The sequence below is a fragment of the Paecilomyces variotii genome (genome assembly GCF_004022145.1).
Source record: "Paecilomyces variotii strain CBS 101075 chromosome Unknown C8Q69scaffold_17, whole genome shotgun sequence".
NCBI lineage: Eukaryota > Fungi > Ascomycota > Eurotiomycetes > Eurotiales > Thermoascaceae > Paecilomyces > Paecilomyces variotii.
Window position 1 is genome coordinate 146,150 of NW_021167156.1, and position 20,013 is coordinate 166,162.

Sequence of the window (20,013 nt, forward strand, 5' to 3'; positions counted from 1 at the left end):
TCTCCAGAATAACAGTGAAGCCCTCGATTTGCCATCCATAATTCTTCGAGAATCCTCTGATACTTGAGAAGCGCGTTATCTATCTCGGTCGTGTTGAAGCCGTAGAGCAGGCCGCGTGATTTGCTCGCCTGGGGCAGACGACCTAGGAGCACCGATGAAGAAGATGCTGAGTGGCCAGCACCCCCCTCTCCCCCGGAAGATCTTTGGCGAGCCCCGGAGTGTCCGGACTGGCTGGAACTGCATGCCCGGACCGGTTTATCACCAGTCAGAAGCCAGCTTCCCCCCGGGGCATGAATTCGCAACCGCGGGTCTGTGGCTACCTTGATCCTGCAAGGTGTCTGTCTGTTATCATCGTCGGCCGAGTCGAAACAACCTGGTACCATAGACAAAATCGTTGCCCGGACAAGCTGCCCGCCTCACTGGTGATCCTCGGGTCCAGCAGCCTTCTTCCCAGAATAAGCCCACCAGAGTGTCGTAGTCAGCGAACAAAGAACACACCCGCCAAAACCACAGATCACACAGATCACAAAGAAGCAATGAGAATGGACGAGAACAGCAATGACACTTTCTTGCCGAAGCAATTAATCAATTTCTCTATTCGAACCCTGTCAAGGAAAAATGAAATACACCCCCACGATGAAGTGTGTCGTGCTAAGTCTAACATGTCAAATAATAGAACATTCGTGAGATCACAGGCAGAAATAATGGCACATAGTCCGCGTCGGGAATTAGTGGATGGTCAAAAGTTGCTTTTCGCGAGTAAGACCGGACCCATGCAAACACACGACGCATCAACTCCTGTCCCAAAAAGACACTGGCGGTATTCCCAGCGGCCGCAGCCGTGGCCAGGTCAGAAAATCTCAAAACAGACCTTTGGCCATGCGTGCAAACATGTACCTTCCTCAAGAGTCTCTATAATCGTCTCACAGGCCTCCTAACTCATCCCTCCAACAAGGAAAGAAATCGAAGAAAAAATGGCGGAAATCAGAACGGGCATCCAGCTGATGCATGAATAGCCTTCTTCCTGTGTCTGCTTGCCGACCATTATAGTTTATAGATGTGCCGGGGGTCCACAGAGGGGGGAGACAAGAGCCCCTGGGCGACTCAAGTGTGCGTTTACGCGTTTCCAGCGGTGGCACCACCGAGGATGCCCTTGAAGCGGTCGACAGACTGAGGAGCGTAGCTAGGAGCCATCGATCCGAAGAGCAGGAAGAAGAAGAGGACGACAGCACCAACGACGATGCCCTTGCGCTGAGCCGGGTGGTTGGCACCGTACTCGGCCCACGAGCGGTTGGCCTGGCCGGCGTAGTCCTTGATCTTGTCACCACCGAGCTTGTAGTAGACCAGACCCATCAAGGCAATCGAGTAACCGAAGAACTGGAGACCAGTGACGGGGGTGTGCCAGAGCATCATAGAGGCGGCGACCAGGAGAATATCCTTGAGGACACCGCACAGGGTCATGACCAGAGAAGAAGTCTTGCCAATCTGTAATCCATGTGTTAGCGTAGGCCGATATCACCTCGGGACGACCGAGACTACATACCAGGAAGACAACCGACACGTTCAGCATGAACGCAACAACGGCGTTGGCCAGCAGCGTGAAGACACCGACGTTGTACACGTGGTCCATGGTGAGGTTGGGAACCTCGAGGAACAGAGCAGTGATACCGTTCATGACAGCGCAGACGGGAGCGAAGTAGTACAGGGAAACCAGAGGGTCCATCTTGAACTCCGCAGAGCTCAGCAGACGCTGAACCATGACCAGACGGACGGCCTCGAAGACGATACCACCGAGCTGGAAGAGGAAGCCGATCAAGACGAACCTGATCTCACCGAACGAGGCGATGATGACACCGATGACGATGGCGGAGACGTTCATCAGGACCTTGAGGTTCACGGGAGCAATTCCCATAGCCCAGGTGGCCGAGAGCACAGCGACGGGCATGGTGGCCTAGTAGTCATGTTAGCCTTGCTGCCGTTCCTTCGACGAGTTGCCGTATTGTTGTTTTGGTTCCCAGCGTACCTTGAGCATCTGAATGAAAGCAACACTCAGGTAGAGATACGTAACGTTGCCGCAGATCAAACTCAGACTGAAGAAGAGACCGATGGGGACGATGGCACGCAGATAGACACGGCCAGTCATCTTGACGGTCTTGCGGCCATCGAGCAGGGTGGTGGTGCGGGCGAGAATCTGGGTCATGAAGGTTGCAAATGCCAAGTGCCATGTTGTAAGAATAATCGCTGGAGACAGGTTAACACGGTGATTTCATCAATGGGTCGGTCGATACGGGAGGTACACATACGGAAACCTATTTTGATCGTTGTTAGCGTCGAGTCTCTCTAACCGTTGCTCGAGGCAGCTCTGCAAGGAAACTTACGGAAGTGGGCATAGTCCAGGATGTGCTTGTTGAACAGGATAACACTGGAACTCAGAGTAATCCAGGCACTGCACCCCAGTCAGATCTCTCATCTCCCCGCTTTCATTTCATTTCATCCACCCCGTTCGGGACACACTCACATCACGTAGAAGGCCGGGTGCAGAGCGGGCTTGGGAGGCTCCTGCTTGTCCAGGGCCGGGTTGACGGTAGGCAAGGTGGCCTCATTGCGGGAGACCTCTGCGGACGTGCGCAGCTTTTCAGCAGCTTCGGAAGAACTCATCGTGGACGTGATGGAGCGAGCTTGCTCAGCGAGAAACCGTTGAAGATCGAAAGGACGCGGCCGTAAAAGGCTGCTCTGGCCAAACGCTGCGGAGGCCACGAGGAAGGAAGTGCTGGGAATAAATTACGCACGGTAGGTAAGGTAGGTAGAGGAAGAGGAAGAAGTCGATGAAGAGAGAAGAAAAAAAAAAAAGGCCGAATTGAGGCAAAGAGCAGAAAAGAAAAAAGTCGTAGTAGTTGGATTGTTGAACGAGCGAAGGTTGGTCAAGACAAAGCAAGGCAAGGCGAAAAAAGAGAACAAAAGGGCAGTTCGAGGAATCGCTTCCGTTTCACAGGGCCGCGATGACGGGCATGGACGGAAGTCTACCTTATTTTTATCGCAGGGATGGAATGGGGTGGATCGGAGTTGTGGACGGGTTGCTGGTGCTGGTGTGGATTAGGGGACCGCGAGAAAAAAAAAGGTTATTATTATTATGGTATTGTTGGAGAGCCAAAAGAGCCAGAGAGAAGCTGATGTGTCGCCCAGGTGTGCTATGGTATCGCGGGCGGGATACAGAGCACCATAAGAGAGTATCTATCTAGTATCTGAGTGGCGCGCCCAGTGATTTTCCCCATCGCACCGCGAACAGAAGACGATCCAGCAGAAAGGGGGAGGGTCAGAGGGTCCCGGAATGAGGAAAGGCAAGTTGAAACACGATGGGTGGCTGCGACGGATCCATCCGGCGGTGGAGTTGTTCCCGGTTCGGGTTGAGCTCGGGGCTGCTCGTTTGATTATTTCTGTGGTTAAAGGATATCAGGGAAATTGTACATTAATCCATGGTCTTTTTTGCCGCGAGCAAGTAAGCGTTCCACTCCCCGCGCTTAACAAGCATTGTTATTATTAACTATTATAATAATATTATTATAGGTAGTAGGTACATTGTACAGTATATTGCTATCCACCGCTGTTAGCCGCTTGCTACGCGTGTTAAGCTGTTAAGCTTCCCGCTACCAGCGTCTAGACTCAGGCACGTTATAGAGTCAAGTAACTATGTACTCTTGAGCCCCTTCAAGCCCAGGATGATGAATCTCTCTCAGGGTTCAACTTCAAGTCTTTTCTACTCTGTCCTACCAACTAATCATAATAACACCATACCATGATTATTATCTGTACCATCCAGGGTGGCAGCGGAGGGGACCTCGACGATCCTACCGCCGGACTGAGCAAGCTGGCCGCATCCCGCGCTGATCGAAATTACTGCGCACTGCCCATTACGCAAGCTGCCAAGCCTCCACCTACCTGTTTGGAACGGGCGCCTTCCCAAAGCAGGTTATCGTGCCCTGGCCGGCGGGGAGGGAAGGCGGCGATCTCCAGCCGTCAGTCGTGCATCCGGCGCGCTGGTTCGCCAGACGCCCGATCAGGGACGGCCCACTCGTACAGGATTCTGTCTAGCTTCCTCCATACCGCGTGGAGTCCCGCCGGTGGTTCTATTACTATGTATTCTATGGTCAAGAGGATTGCTGGCCTCTCCACGCGTGGAACGTGTCCTTTTGGGCCTGTCAACACGCGCACGAGCGCTACGTCGGAGGCGTACCAGAGGGGGTAGATGAGATGAGATTTCTGCTCCGATCTGTGGTTCATGGGAAAGCCCCGGTCGGCTAAAATGAAACAGATACGTACCATACTTATAATAATAATAAGAAGATAGAAATGAAGAAAAAAAAAGGGAGGTTACCCGCGAAAACAAGGTAAACAGGGGGGGAGAGAACCGGGGTGGTGGTGTAGAAAATAATGGTAATCAACCAGCATCAGACCTTTTTTTCTTCTTCTTCTTCTCTCTTTTGCCCTTGTGCGAGATGCTTATGGTAGATAGTTACGTCTACGAGCCGCAGATGATTTACCTGTGTGCCACATTTGATATCGATGGAGCACATCCAGTCCAACGAGAGCACAACAGACGGTGATTGTCCCTCACCGGACGATCCTCTTCCCCTTTTTTTCTCCCGCAGATGGCAATCAGTGGAACCGACCTGGGTCACCCCATCCGTCCATGCATCCATCTTTCAGGGTTTTGGATGGCTCTTTTGGGGGAGATGCTCGCAAGACGGATGTTATTCCGAGTTGCTGTGTCGATCGACGGATCGGTTGCTCTCCAATTGATTATTGACCATCAAGGACGTATGGTAGAGTAACTACCTTAGGTAGATGATTGTCTGGACGAGAACGGCCCTAAAGTAACCACCTAGGTGGTAGGAAAGGAAAGTAAGCAGTAGTAACTACATACATACATACTGCATACATACTCTAAATCCGGCAGCTGAGAGACAATGACATCTGTCACATCCATTCAGCTCGATGGCGGGGGATTTCAAAGCAACCCAAACCGAATATAATAATAATTATAATTAAATAACAGACAGGCCGGAAACGAAATAGGGGGGAGTTAGCCGCATCTCCGCCCACTACTTTACTACTCGCCAGCGTTGCACAAACGCAAAGGGCACGAGCGGTGCCTGCCAAGCCGCTTGCAATGAGCTTCGCGAGCGATAACTACCATAAGTGCCCCGAAGATAGCTGGAATCGGCGCTACCCGTGGCGCACCAAACCAAGATGATCCCGAAGGAAGAATGCGTCCAGAAGGCGCTCTCCTGTTGCGGTGTAGACTGGAAATCCGTATCGACCAGTCGTTCGGGCTACGTGGGTGCGCCTGTTGGCTTAACGCCTTTTTAAACGCAACCCCCTTTCCAGGGGACGCCCGGCAACGCACCGTGCGGACGCACTTGAAACAGCACCATCCCTCCCCACAGCTGCGCAAGCTGCCCGATCTTCGAGATACCTCCTCCTCTTCGCCTTCTTCTCTCTCCTGCATCTCAAACCAAAAGCTCGTCCTTCCCTTTAAGTGAAGCAGCTTTCCTGCACCGATCTTTTCTTTATGCTGAACATCCGCAAAACATTGAACCGCGTGCCCAGCTTCCAGGATATCCTACAAGGCAGGATGACGCACCCCGACATGTAAGTTAAGCTGTCCCTGCTGGTCCTGGAGACTTGCTCACCCAACCCAACCCCCCCGCGCTGGCCAACTCGAAACTGACTGTTTCGCTCCAGTTCCGTTGATGTTCTCGTCATTGGTGCAGGCCCAACTGGTTTGGGTGCTGCGAAGCGTTTGAATCAGATCGTATGGTGTCTCTTTTTTGAAACCCTGCGCATGGACCAGAGAATGATTAACGGTTCTTCCAGAACGGCCCCTCGTGGTTGATTGTTGATGCCAACGAGACTCCCGGTGGTCTCGCCTCGACTGATGTGACCCCTGAAGGATTCGTACGTTGCCCTCTTGGACGCAAACCACCCCAAATCGGAATTGGTACACTGACCAGGTCCATTGTTTATGATTGTAGCTCTACGATGTCGGTGGTCACGTCATTTTCTCCCACTACAAGTACTTCGACGACTGCATCGATGAGGCTCTTCCCAAGCCCGATGACTGGTACACCCACCAGCGTATCTCCTACGTCCGTTGCAAGGAGCAATGGGTTCCCTACCCCTTCCAGAACAACATCTCCATGCTTCCTAAGGAGGAGCAGGTGAAGTGCATTGACGGCCTGATCGATGCTGCCCTGGAGGCACGTGTCGCGGCCACCAAGCCCAAGACTTTCGATGAGTGGATTCTCCGCCAGATGGGTGTCGGTCTGGCCGACCTCTTCATGAGACCCTACAACTTCAAGGTCTGGGCTGTGCCTACCACCAAGGTACGTGGAATAAACAAATCCAAGAAACAACCAGATACTAACTCGATCGGCTTCTAGATGCAATGCGCCTGGCTCGGTGAGCGTGTCGCTGCTCCCAACGTCAAGGCCGTGACGACGAACGTGATCCTCAACAAGACCGCCGGAAACTGGGGTCCTAACGCTACTTTCCGTTTCCCCGCCCGTGGTGGTACCGGTGGTATCTGGATTGCCGTTGCCAACACTCTCCCCAAGGAGAAGACTCGCTTCGGTGAGAAGGGCAAGGTTGCCAAGGTCAACGCCAACAACAAGACCGTCACTCTGGCTGATGGCACCACTGTCGGCTATGAGAAGCTGATCTCCACCATGGCTGTCGACCAGCTCGTGGAGCAGATCGGCGACAAGGAGCTCATCGACGCTAGCAAGGAGCTCTTCTACTCCTCCACCCACGTTATCGGTGTTGGTATCCGTGGCGAGCGCCCCGAGAGAATTGGAGACAAGTGCTGGGTAAGTTGACAGCCGTAGAATCGCTCGCGAAAATGGAACCCATGGTGCTAACAGTCACGTTCTGTAGCTCTACTTCCCCGAGGACAACTGCCCCTTCTACCGTGCCACCATCTTCTCCAACTACTCCCCCTACAACCAGCCGGATGCCTCCAAGAAGCTGCCCACCCAGCAGCTCGCTGATGGCTCCAAGCCCAAGAGCACTGAGCCTCAGGGCGGTCCTTACTGGTCTATCATGCTGGAGGTTTCCGAGTCCTCTATGAAGCCTGTCAACCAGGAGACGATCCTGGCTGACTCCATCCAGGGTCTCGTCAACACCGGTATGCTCAAGCCTACCGACGAGATCGTTTCCACCTACCACCGTCGCTTCGACCACGGTTACCCCACTCCCTCTCTGGAGCGTGAGGGTGCCCTCGCTAAGCTGCTGCCCAAGCTCCAGGAGAAGGGCATCTGGTCCCGTGGCCGCTTCGGTAGCTGGCGCTACGAGGTCGGTAACCAGGACCACTCCTTCATGCTGGGTGTTGAGGCTGCAGACAACATCATCAACGGTGCTGTCGAGCTTACTCTCAACTACCCTGACTTCGTCAACGGCCGACAGAACACTGAGCGCCGTCTGGTTGACGGAGCTCAGATCTTCGCCAAGAAGGCTTCGCAGTAAACGATTCAAGAATATAAAACCAAGTGCTAGGGAGTTCTGTGCACTAGAAAAGGGCGTTTTTATTTATCGAACGAGATAGATGGGAATGGGAGCTGAAACATGCTGGAAGATAATTCATTGCCGGGGGGTGGTTCCATACCTTTCTGGATCACCGATTTTCTTTTTCTCGGTTACTTTTTTTTTTCATATCCAAAGAATTAAACATTTTTAGACCCGATGATATATTCTTACCTGATGCATTTATTTCCTTTCCACCTGTGAACCCCGGAAACATCATTTTCGGTTCTTACATCGTCCTGACTTGTTTGCATTGTCGTGTGTCCCTACTATGTCGGAACGAGAGTGAAATGATAATATTTGGCGCAGGCGTCCGCCTCGCTACGATTTACTACTACCTTATCAAATACCTATCCTAGACTATTTTCTTAACTCTTGGTCGTTTTAACGACTTAACATTGGCTCGAAACGCTGTCCTCAGGACGCTCGAACACCAGGTGCTGCAGTAATTGATAGATTCTCTCCATCTCCCTAATCGAAAACAAGTCTATCTATCTACTCTATATTCATCAGAGAATAGAGACAGGTCTCGCAATGCATTATCTAAAATTTTACTCTCGACTTCATCGGCGCATGAATTCATACGAAATAACCCTACATACAAGAATCAGCAACAGTCACATTCCGGAATGACGTCTTTACCTGCTCCCCCACCACAGAATAAAATCCCTACCTATGTAGTAACCTACTCTACACGCATACGTACCATACAACCATCTGCCAACCTCACATGTTAGATAACCCAACTCTCGAAGGAGCAAATGCAGATGCAAATGCAGATGCAAGTTCCTGATCTGCACGTAGATGACGACGCTGTGGCAAGTTCAGAATAGAGTATAGTATATAGTTAGTATCAGCGAAGTGGGTAAAAAGATGATAACTAAAGTTAACTTAAACCAAGTACCTACCTACCTATGGAATAGATAAGTAGTTAGTTAACTAGTAGTGGCTTCACTTCTAGATACCTAACCTACCAGTCGGAATCAAGATCGGAGTGTCGCATAATAAGTAAGCTTTGTTTTCGCGCATTGTATATTATGTACATACTTACTGTAGTACCTACGTTTCCAGGGTCAGGTCAGGGTCAGGTTACACCCGTTTGCGGATCTAAAATAATGTGGGTATTTAATATACCAATTCTTTTTCTTTTTCTTTTTCTTTTTTTTTTCTCACGGCTATCTTAAGTTACAGGTTTCAGGTTTTTGCCTTCCTGCAAGTGGAGTAAACTCAGTATGGTATGTACCTACCTATGGTATACCTACCATAGTTATGGTAGATATCGATGGTGGATAAAATAACTGAAAACATCATTGGTCGATGACCTATATACGTGCTCGCGCCACTTTATTTGCATACCCTAAATGAACGCACTTCAGTACAGTGCTCCGTACGTATCTCCTCGTGCGCAAGCTCAAGCTCATCTGTATAGTGTCGGACAAGGTCGCGACTTCGCTTCGTTTCAGGAAGTGGGGGGAGAGACATTGGACTAAAGATATCTGAAAAGAACCGGGAGTTTTCTTTTTGAAGGAATGAGTTTGGTATCTATTAATATGAATTCTGACTAGAAACATCAAAGAATGTGCCAATGAAGTGGGATAGAAGGCCAACCAACCCAGTGCCAACGGGGGGAGGGCGAGGAGAAAGGTTCTGAAAAAAGATAATAATGATACAAATAGACCTTTCATCCATGAGGCCAAATCGAGTCTGTCCGATTCAATTGTGCAAACATCCTCGAGAGATAAGAGATGAGCTTTTTTTTTTCTTTTTCTTTTTCTTTTTCTTTTTCTTTTTCTGGTCTTTTTTGAAGCTCGATCGTAGCCATCAGGCAAAGATGCGAAGATGGAATGTTCTTCTTACCCGAGTTGAGCTCGCTTTTTCATGTAAAATGTACTTCTGTCAATGTCCGCCTAGAACTGAAAATCCGGCGGAGTTGGGTGATTGTGGGAGTCGCCGTCATCTTTTGGGCCAAAAAGATTCAAGTAGCCTGCCAAGCCAAAGTCGTCGGAATCGTCGTCTTTGTCTATATCTGCAAGCATCTTGTCGATTCTCCGCTGAAAATCCCACGAGGCCTCAAGAACACTTTGCCAAGTCGCCTCATCCTAGGATCCAAGGCGTCAGTTTACGGCATTACATCGGCAGATAAAGACTTACAACGCTCTCTCTGGTGTATTTTGGTCCCCTTGCTTCTTCAGCCTTTCTTCTCTTTTCCGCCATTTCCTGGAGCAGCGCGGCCTGCAACTCCGGTTTGGGACTGGCAAGACACCCATTATCGAATGCTGGAGAACTGTCTCTTTCGGCGGCTGCACCAGATGACAAGCCACGGAAGGGACTGTCCGATGTGAGAGACTGGCTGTCATGCTGGAAAAATGTGTCGTGTCTATGGCACGCAGCTACAGCCTGTGGAGGAAGGGCTGCCTGCTTACCCGTAGAAAGCTGAGCAAGTGCCTGTATCCGTTAAAGTCAGAACAAGGATCTCAGAAACGCAGACATGATACTTTAACTAACCTCAGCTGCGGCCTTCCGGTCATCGTCTTCATTCTCACTTATGTGTACCTGTGATGGGCCATAAATGGGGTGATTCGGTGTCTTGCTTTTACCCATCACGTCATTATCCTGTTTGGGATGGTTGGGCGCATTAGAAGCCAGAGCCTGTTCCGCACTTTCTGTGCCATTTTCGGGATCCAAGAGATGACGAATGGATAGGACACTGTCTTTCTTGGAAGATGCTGCAGAAGTGAACGGTTTATCCGTGAAGGAACTGCCGTACTCAGCTTTCTCGGACTCAACCTGAAAGGGAGTCTTGATGTTCGACATGCTGATGTCCGAGTCGTCGTCGAGGTTGATGGCGTCGATGACGCTTTGGCCGCGCTTGCCCATACCGCCCTTCTTGGATGGGGGAGAAGACTGATCAAAAGCTGCATAATTTTCAGTATCGATCGGCCAGTGCTTCTCGGTGCGAGCGCTGGTCGTTACAGCATGCCTAGTCGGTCCCTCATCCGTCCTGCAAAAAGGGCCGAAAGAGGGCTGGTAGGAACCGGCTTTGGCTGACGGGGCATCTTTATTTCCCAGTTCTGTATTCGTTCCCAAGATAGTCCTGTCGTATGCCGTTTGGAAATACGGGAACGCATATAGAGATCCAGGTAAGATAGGGGGTAGGGTCGTATGATGACCCCCGGCAGTTAATCCAAGCTCAGAATGGGGAGAGCTTGAAGAGATATTGCCCGCGTCAATTGCAGTAGATTCGCCGATGCTGGTTCTGTGACCTCCCACTTCCTTACCTGGGACGGCAACATAAAATGGATCCTCTAGCCCCTGTCTGAGAGCCAAGTCTTGGTGAGCTGGAGCAGGAAGTGCACTGGTCACACTGGCTTTAGTGACTGCCTCCTGTCCTCTTTTATTGACCCTTGCAGGAGTAGCTTTTATGAAACATTCATTAGTATCTATGTAGCCTGGATATAGTTAAAGAGAGGCATATATACCAATCTTCATGACGGACGCATCAGTATGCGGAGCGCTAGTTGGTGGCCTAGAAACTTGACCTGGCTCACCAGCAGACACGATCTTTCTGGTTCCAGGTGCTATAGTGCGAGGAGGGCGTGTCTGACGTGCTGGTCTTTGTGCCCCTGGCACCCTGGGAGGCCGTTTGTCACGAGCCATAGCTGTCAAGTAAGAGCTTGATCCAACACTGGAGGCTATAAGACGAGTGTAGGGCAGCAGGTTAGGAACAGAAGCAAAGCACTGGGATAGACTAGGATGAATGGACAGAATCTGTTGGAGAGCCCCTGAGAAGTGACTCTTCTGTCCAATTCTGTCATTGTTGTGTTTTGGAGACCCATAAGTGCGCTGGAGATACAAGCAGTAAGCGAGCAAAGCGGTGAGAGCTTTGTTATTTCCAGGGAACTGCCGGCCATAATCATCAAAAAGACCAGCTGGAAAGCCTTGGAATGCATTTTCAACATGGAGGGCGGTGTAGTCCAGAACTGATACTCCATCAAGTTGGGATATACCGGCAGAAGGGGTTTGCGGGATCACACTCCTACCATACGAGGTAGCTTGATATCCCTGGCTCGATTGTGACCCTCCACTAGACTCACTATCAGGGAGGATATCAGAGGTGGATGCAGCGGCACTTGACGATATGTCTGATTTGTGGTACATCCTTGGAAACTGCGTATAATCATCGTCGTCTTCGTCCTCATCATCGGATCCTATATCAAGATTCCCAAAATCAGCAACGAGGCCACGGCGCAGCATAATCCCCTGGAGATGGAAGTCGATATCGCTGTCCGTCAGTTCTATCCTTGTTGGAGGTAAACGGATCATGGCTGAGCGTCAACAGAAGGCTTGAACTAGATTTTGAGGATGGCAACAGCCTTGTTTATTCGGAGAGTATGGTGAGTAGCGTCCCCAGTCTCTGGTGATAGTTGCTGATGATATTTTCTAAAGAGAAAATGCTACCCAGGCGTGTTTACATGGGACGTGAAATAATAATAATGATACGATACGATACGTGAGTTGTGCCTGCCTAGCACATCCATCTTTGTGAATCACAATGCGGGACTAGTAAGCAAAAAGATAACGAGCTTGTAAGGAAAGGAAGCCTGAGATGCATAAGGACAGAAGAAATATCATAGGAATTGCTATAATTTATACTGATGTGAAAAATAAACTGGGTGGTTCATAGTATCAAATGGATATCTAAAAATAAACTCGACAGAAAATGGAATGTAGACTAGGGAAATAGGGTGATCTGAATCGAATATAAGAACGACTATGATCGACTATCTACAGCTAAATACGAGCTGAACCGATCTTCTAGCAGCCCCTTAAGTAACTGTCAATCAGCATTCAGGATAGATAGACTGGTATGTTCGTGCCATCACCATGGCAAAAGGAGCAGCATGCTGTATGACGGAATCCCTCCACAACCCACCACCACAACCAGGAGATAATTTTAAAATTAACAGCCACCAGAGCAATAATAATTGCCAGCCAGTCCACATGCCTTTTCTCAGCAACAGAGCACCGCCGCCACGATGGAAGGCCGACGTGGTGTTGCCGTCTCCCTAAAGAACCTCCCGTGGGCGGGCCGCAGAACGCGCCTAAGCCGAATCCATCGACAACGAACCTCAGCAGCTTCACCTCAACACCATCATCGCCTGTTGAACGCTGAGCCTTCCCCCCGCCTTCTCCCCTCCTTCGTCCACGCGTCCGTTTGCACTCTGGTCCCTGTCCAACATTGCAGGATTCTCCCTCCCGTCTCTCTTTCTTTTGGCCATATCATGCATCCGTTGTTCATGCGACCGCCGGAATAGTTCCCATCGGTACTCTATTTGTACCCCGAAACTGCTATCCGCAACGGGTTCCAGGCGCCACGTTGGCGCCTCTTCTCTGTCACTATCTGCGCGTATCACGACTCCCTTCCAGCCGATCCGCATTGTCCACTGCGTTTGGTACTTCGATACTCGATAGGGATCGGCCCGGGCCATCATGGATGGGGATCTGAGTCTCTCTCAGTCCCTGGGTGGACTCCGGATCGCGAACCCGGACGATTCGTCTCTACACTCTTCAGACGATGCTGTCACGACCGGACTCGACACGCAGGATCCTCTAGAGACTGGTTCATATACGGATACCATCGCTAGCCAACAGCATCACGGTTCCTCTGTCTCATTACCCCCGCCGTCCGGCAATATTCAGTCCTCCCCTCCAGCCAATGATGATGCTAGAAGTTATGACCAACGCCTGCAGAACAGGTCGTCCGTTTTCTATAATCAGCAAGAATTGCAACAGTACCAGCCATCGCAATATCAAAGTTCGATACCACAACATCCCTCCTCCCAGCCCAGCTCTCGCCCTATGTCTTCCTTTTACGCTCAGCCCTCCATCAACGGATCATCGTCTTCAGCAACAGCCCGGGAAGGGTCATATAGGATCCGTACGGATTCAGGTGCTTCGTCGGTATCGGACAAGCTGGCGCGCGCGGATTCTCGATCCAGCGGAGCAGCGCTCCAAGCGGGAGTCCCTGCGAGAGACAACACCCATAGCGAGAGGTCTTACAAGCAGGCGCAATATCTTTCCGGTAACGGGCCATTGCCCCCGCGGCAGGGCTCAAGGCCTTTCCCTTACAATTCCGGAACCCCACAGGTTTCCAGCTCACCGTATGGACTGGAAGGCGGTCCGTTGTCCAGCAGCGAAGAATGGCAGGATCGCGGGGCAGCTGTTGGCGTTAGGCAAGAGACTGGCCCGGACGGAAAGCCGGTGACGCGGTATATAAAGAAAGGAGTTCGAGACTTCTCGTTTGGCCAGACTCTAGGGGAAGGCTCTTACAGTACTGTGGTACTGGCGACGGATCGTCAGACATTGAACGAGTACGCTATCAAGATCCTCGATAAAAGGCACATCATCAAGGAGAAGAAGGTCAAGTATGTCAATATCGAGAAGGATACGTTGAACCGACTCACGGATCACCCGGGCATTGTCAGACTATATTATACCTTCCAAGATGAACGATCTCTCTATTTCGTGTTGGATCTCTGCAAGGGTGGGGAACTCCTGGGTGTCCTTAAACGTATGTCGACGTTCGATGAAGAATGTACGAGATTCTACGGCGCGCAGATCCTTGATACAGTTGACTACATGCACAAACGCGGCGTCATACATCGCGACTTGAAGCCGGAGAATATCCTCCTGGATGACCAAATGCACACCAAAGTCACTGACTTCGGTACAGCAAAGATCCTCAAGGGGAAGAGAAGACCAGATGACAGCCAAAATGGAATGCCCCCAATTGATGCGGGTGACGTCGCAGGAGAAGAACGCGCCAGCTCGTTCGTTGGAACCGCGGAATATGTCAGTCCTGAACTGCTCACAGACAAGAGCGCCTGCAAGGCAAGTGACCTATGGGCATTTGGCTGTATCATTTTTCAACTCCTGGCTGGTAGACCGCCTTTCAAGGCAGCAAACGAATACTTGACGTTCCAGAAAATTGTCAATCTGGAATACGAATTTCCGAGCGGATTTCCTGCCGTGGGCCGCGACCTCGTCGAAAGGCTGCTGGTGCTAGACCCGGCAAGACGACTGCCGATGGAACATATCAAGAACCATGAATTCTTCCGCGGTGTCACTTGGGGCCGTGGGCTGTGGAAACAAAAAGCACCCCGATTGAAGCCATATATTCCCCCACCACGAGAGCCCATAAAGCTCAACGGTGGCGGTGATGATGATAGTTTCCCGCCAAGTATTAACACCGCCCCTCCTGCATCACGAGCCTTGCCCAGGGTGATCACCGAACTTCCTCCACCGACCCAACTCGATATTGAGTGGTCACCAGTTCTAACAAAAAGCAACGAAAGGATACTGAAGTTAGGAAACCTCTTCGTCTCTTCATCACCAGCTCCGCACAGTCCTTCATCTAAGAATGGACATGGTGAGAATGATGCGGCGAAGAAGTTCTCCCGTTTCTTTGGTGGGAGCACAACAAAGAAGCGTCAGCGCTTAGTTATGATCACTACGTCCGCCCGCATCGTTATAGCCGCGGCCGGTGGTGAGGAAAAGAAAGCAAAGGTGGAAATATCTCTCTTAGCGCCTGGAACCCACTATCGAAGCACGAATGACTCAAAAGGCTTCTCGTCATGGGTTGTTGATACGGTGAGTCTAGATAGCCCGTCATGCTAATTTCTTGTTATGGAGACTGACAAATTACATTATAGCGTGAGAAGCATTTCGTCTTCGAAGAGCCGAAACCGTCATCCAGCAGCGTGGCGACTAGCGCCCTGGCGACTCAGGAGTGGCTCGATACACTCGACCGGGCGAAGGAGATAGCACTTTCGCAACAAGGGGGAGGTGGGTATTCTGGGGATGATGCTTTCCGCGAGCTGTCGTCGGGACTATCAAGCCATGCAAACACCCTCGACCGAACCTCCGAATTTCAGACAGATGGCGCAGCTCCCACAAGGAACACACTTGTCAAACATCAGGGTACCGATTCAGACTCCGTGAAGGGGAAGAAGCGATTTAGCAGGCGTCATTCAAAGAACGGCCTCGCCGCAGTGTTTTGATTTGGCCCATCTCCGTTCCGACGCGATTCATCCTACGACGGTCACCTTATATACTGCTTCGGGGCGTCGTTTCCGAAGTTCCGGCGTTCTCATTTCAGCCCCTGCTAAAAGAGCGCCGATACTGATTCGGTATTCACTTTATAACCGGGAGGCTGCTGGCATTTTGACGTTAGTCCTAGTTGCTTCTCACCATAGTACGGCGTGATTATCAGCAGAGGTTGGTTGACGGTCTTCTTAATCTTTCTAATCCACTGCATCTGCAAGCTTGGCGAGGCGTTTCCAATTATCCTTCCGTCTCCTTTTCTTTTTGACTAGTGCTGTTTCGCGGCGATGAAGAAGTTCGTTTATTCAGACGTTGCTGCATTTAGATCGGGAGGAGCCTGTATTTCTCCTTTTTTTCAATTCTGAGGACGATATATTCTCTTTTAGTTCTCTTCTTGGGTCGAGCATTGTACTGAGAGCCTCGTCTAGTTTCGTCTTACTGTATGCAAGGGAGCTGGGGCTCGTCCTTTTTACCCCAGAATGACATGCATGGTTCTGTTTCAGCGCGGTTCTCTTTCTTCTATCCGATCTTTCTGGCCCGACCACTGTTTTTCTTTTCTGATTCCCTTGGCTTCTTGATATTCCATTTGGCCCTTTTCACTTCCTACCTTCTTAGCCTTTATCTTTTCTTTTCTCTTCATCCTGCCTTGCTTAGCATTCTGAATTCCCACTTTGATTGACGTGTTTTCTTGTCCTACTTTCAAACCATCATATCTATCTCCATATAAGCGAGCGACCTTGGGTCCCCTTTGTGTGTCCTTTGATTCTTCTTATTCTTTTTCTTCTTTACCCTTCTCCTTTCTCTTCTCCACTTACTACAAAAAACGTCCTTGAGAAAGAACGTAGTCTGAAACGTCGTGTCTCCATTCCTTTCCCTTTGTAAAGTCACATGTGTATCTTCCTCCCCCTCCAACGAAATACAGCGAGGCGAGAGAAATCTAAACCATCCATTGATTGCTGTTGGTTCCTCAACAAGAGAATTCCACTACTTTTTTTCGCTTTATAATTCCTCTTTTTCCTATTCCTTGACGTGACATAACTTTTCCTTTTGTGAGTAGACAACAAACAAAAGAAAGAAAGAAAGAAGAAACTCGAAATCCAATCTAATTTCTTCTCTTGTTGGAGGAATCTCTATTTGGCTTTTTTTTACTTTTCTTTTTTGCTTATTCTTATCTTTAAGCGGGTCTTTAATATTAAATTTAATTCTTCATTGCGGAAAATAATTACGGGTTTGGAATGCATGGCGTTCTATTATTTTGGGGGACATCTATTTTTTTTGGTTTTGGGTTGTATTTATCATGTGTAGGCTTCTTTTCCTTTCTATTCTATCATTATTGTTAGAGACTCTGGTAGTTTCGCTTTAAGTCTTGTGCTAGATCTAGAAAAATTCTACTTGAATTTCTTCTAGCATGATGGGTTCGTAAGCGTATCCCTGGAAATGTTTTTTCCCCTCTTCGGTATTATTCACTAATGGCATCTAATTATGTAGAATAATAAGTAAGATATGAAATAAGAATTTAAGAATTTCGAGAGCGGGAAAAAAAATATTATGTCGTAATAAAGGGCATCTCGCATGGAATATAGGGTGGTTGCCAATTATGTACACGAACCGGTTATATCGGGGACGTAATCTCATAAACCGCGTGATATGTGTGTCCTCTGAAAGGGAAGAATGGCCACTGAAGGGGGCCAAACGGAGGGGTATATATTAGATAAAGAGCCAGTCCGCTGGCGAATTATCCAGTTCCTGGATCCAGTCGAAATCATCATTGTCGTCGTCATTGCCGTCGTGATTGAGATTTATTGACTCATCCGACGTGAGGGCTTGCTCTCTCTGCAGACGTCTCTCGTCTTGTCGTTGCCACATGATTCCCAAAACCCACGCTGCATTACGCACATTGATGGATGATATGGCAGTCCAGAGAGCCTGCAGTCTGTCGAGGGCAAACGTGCGCTGGGAAACATTCTTGCTCTCGGCTCCTGCGATGAAGGTGGGCCAGATGAGACATTTGAAATGGGGATCTGGGGATCGAATGAGGGACAGCTGATAGATCAATTCGTCGGCGGCTTCGCTGTGCTCTCTGCTGCGGTAATACTTGACAGGCGTTACAGAGGACGAGGAGTTTGGCTTTGATTTCGAAAGGACCCTGCTGGCGTAAAGATAGACAGCGGCCTTGTAAGCAGAGGCCAAGGCAAGGCGTGCTGATATGTCGGTAAGAAAGAAGAAATTTTGCATCTCTTGAGCCCAGGCCGAAGGATCAAAGTTTTGGATATGATGTAGTAAGGATTCGGGAGAACTCAAGTGGTTTAGAGGGGAGGATTCTGAGTCGTAGAGGTCGGTGTCGGAGTATCGTTGTGCGTGGACGAAGAAGATGACCTCGAGGAGGTACGCTGGGCAGCCAACCCACGACGTCTGTTCGAGGCGCTTAAGAATGCCAGGACCCATTTTGTGTGAATAGAATGGCTTCGAGAGAGCACCTGGCCGCGCCAGGGTAGATCCCATGATTTCGAGGCTGCAGACTGCGTTAGCAATGTAAACTCTGCTCGGGGCTACCAGGACAGCGAACTTACATCAGACAGCTATCGATAACAAAGGTATCGAGACCCTCTACTATTCTTCTCATGTTACTGTCACTCATACTGTCCTGACGACTCCTCAGAAGGTTCTTCGCTCCTTCTAGATGGAACTTCCAGGCGCCACTCCCTGATTCCATAGCATCGAGAAGTACAAGCACCAGAATGCCAGCCACGGTCTTATCATCGTTGCGCGTTATTGGATCGAGAAGGTCTAATGACAGTTGACGAAGAGCTCGATGCTTGAACCTCAAGAAATGCTCAAACGCTTGCGACGAAGGACCTTGTGATAGAGCTGTCGCACTCGTCTCGTTGTCCTGGAAAGGCAAACCGGGACCGGATATCACTGGCATTCCTGAAGCCACCAATATTAAGGATCCTTCTGCATGAGAAATGGAGGCATAATGTACTGCACCAACCGCAGCAAGTACGTCTGACAGGACTCGCGACTGAGCAACCAGCGGAATCAGATCTCGATATGGGTTCTTTACTTTGTCGTATAGTGCCAGATCGTGCACGCATCGTTGGTTGACTGCAGAAAACGATCATATCGTCAGTATACCATACCATGCACTGTATTTGATTGGTAGATCTCAGAATTAACTGGCTTACAGTGAGAGATGTAGAGGCGCGAGAGCCTATCCAGGTCCTGAAAAAGAGGATCGACAAGTGCTGCCCGCGGAGAAGGAATGTGTGTAGACTGCGGCGACCTCGCCGGCACATGCACAATAGATGTCTCATCGTTTCCATCTATGTATTGCTGATGTTCGTCACCCGTGGGCGTCCAAGGGTCTGCAGTCACTAGCGATCGTCCACGCTCGGGACCAACGGTCTGGGATTCAATTTTGCTTGCGCAGGTCTGTGGGAGTGATGTATCATTCAATACCGCTTCGAGACGATATTCTTGACGGTCAGGAGAACCAGCGGCCCCTTCTTCTAGCCGCTGGATGTCATGGCCACGGCTCCGGGGACTATCTATGACATCGTCGAAACTCAATCCCATCATCTTTCCACGACTGGCAACTCCTCCTTTGACCCATACCAGCGGTTTCTGATATCCCAAGCATTCTTTGCCTGCAGTGCGACATTTGCGACATGTCGGGAGGCCATTGTCACAAACCACACGACGGCGGCGACAGGTATAGCAGCCCTTGGTCATATCCACGGACAAGCGTGCTGTTCGTTCGAAGGTAGTGCACGGCCAATTTGCGATAGATTTTCGTTCGAATCAAGACGACGCTGGAGGCTCAGGCAGCGGAATCGCCATCCTTACCCACACTGGGTCTGGAGGATGAAACCTCCTGAGAAACAGTCACTATTCACGGTTCGAAGGAGGCGTTCAGATTGACAGCGACAGCATCGAGATGGGAAGAAAAGCGGGATCGGAGATCTTCTCTTGTCGATAAGTTAACAAAAGCCTATCGGAGCGGGGAGACGCCAATACATATTTAGCTATCTCGTCCCGCCTAACTAACCTCCTCTAAGTAACAGGTCAAGTTAACCTATTAACTAACTATCGCCCATATTATGTCAGCTTCTGGCTTCCTCGTTGAGCTGCGAATTCGATTTAGAACAGAAGGCAGGGGAAAGGAGATGACCCTTTTGATTTTCACTTCCATGGTGTCGAGAAAGTCGCCAGTTTCATGGAGAGCCCTGGCAGATACACAGATCGGTGGATGCTCATGAGAAGGGCCGTCTTCCAGGATCTCACGGGCGATAAACAAGGACGATGTAGGAGCATGGACATGTATCTCTGACG

General features: G+C 49.9%; 7 protein-coding genes across 7 annotated transcripts; 3 read left to right on the forward strand and 4 right to left on the reverse strand.

Moving 5' to 3' along the window:
- The first annotated feature begins 12 nt into the window (after nt 1–12).
- On the forward strand, nt 13–1,199 carry C8Q69DRAFT_120311 (hypothetical protein). Its single transcript, XM_028625198.1, has one exon. The coding sequence runs from the start codon at nt 291–293 to the stop codon at nt 936–938; it is 648 nt and encodes a 215-aa protein (XP_028481362.1). The 5' UTR covers nt 13–290; the 3' UTR covers nt 939–1,199.
- C8Q69DRAFT_448240 (DMT family organic anion transporter) lies at nt 1,117–2,658 on the reverse strand (the record flags this gene model as incomplete). The annotated part of the gene is made up of 6 exons (XM_028629275.1): nt 1,117–1,485; nt 1,544–1,951; nt 2,024–2,241; nt 2,304–2,309; nt 2,379–2,446; nt 2,519–2,658. 6 exons carry the CDS (start codon nt 2,656–2,658, stop codon nt 1,117–1,119), a joined length of 1,209 nt encoding a protein of 402 aa, XP_028481363.1.
- Nucleotides 2,659–5,569: 2,911 nt separating this feature from the next.
- Nucleotides 5,570–7,521, forward strand: C8Q69DRAFT_488892 (hypothetical protein; the record flags this gene model as incomplete). Its single annotated transcript, XM_028632077.1, has 6 exons — nt 5,570–5,649; nt 5,743–5,812; nt 5,875–5,955; nt 6,033–6,383; nt 6,441–6,866; nt 6,934–7,521. 6 exons carry the CDS (start codon nt 5,570–5,572, stop codon nt 7,519–7,521), a joined length of 1,596 nt encoding a protein of 531 aa, XP_028481364.1.
- A 1,229-nt stretch (nt 7,522–8,750) lies between these two features.
- On the reverse strand, nt 8,751–9,371 carry C8Q69DRAFT_481535 (hypothetical protein). The gene has a single exon (XM_028631606.1). The coding sequence runs from the start codon at nt 9,261–9,263 to the stop codon at nt 8,901–8,903; it is 363 nt and encodes a 120-aa protein (XP_028481365.1). The 5' UTR covers nt 9,264–9,371; the 3' UTR covers nt 8,751–8,900.
- Nucleotides 9,372–9,997: 626 nt separating this feature from the next.
- C8Q69DRAFT_120420 (hypothetical protein) lies at nt 9,998–12,169 on the reverse strand. Its single transcript, XM_028625199.1, has 2 exons — nt 11,058–12,169; nt 9,998–10,994 (listed from the first exon to the last, which is right to left on the reverse strand). Exons 1-2 carry the CDS (start codon nt 11,899–11,901, stop codon nt 10,075–10,077), a joined length of 1,764 nt encoding a protein of 587 aa, XP_028481366.1. The 5' UTR covers nt 11,902–12,169; the 3' UTR covers nt 9,998–10,074.
- Nucleotides 12,170–12,981: 812 nt separating this feature from the next.
- C8Q69DRAFT_120452 (putative serine/threonine protein kinase) lies at nt 12,982–15,881 on the forward strand. The gene is made up of 2 exons (XM_028625200.1): nt 12,982–15,228; nt 15,291–15,881. Exons 1-2 carry the CDS (start codon nt 13,069–13,071, stop codon nt 15,636–15,638), a joined length of 2,508 nt encoding a protein of 835 aa, XP_028481367.1. The 5' UTR covers nt 12,982–13,068; the 3' UTR covers nt 15,639–15,881.
- Nucleotides 15,882–17,388: 1,507 nt separating this feature from the next.
- Nucleotides 17,389–19,413, reverse strand: C8Q69DRAFT_488894 (putative C6 finger domain protein Acr-2; the record flags this gene model as incomplete). Its single annotated transcript, XM_028632078.1, has 3 exons — nt 17,389–18,193; nt 18,252–18,786; nt 18,867–19,413. 3 exons carry the CDS (start codon nt 19,411–19,413, stop codon nt 17,389–17,391), a joined length of 1,887 nt encoding a protein of 628 aa, XP_028481368.1.
- Nucleotides 19,414–20,013: the final 600 nt, after the last annotated feature.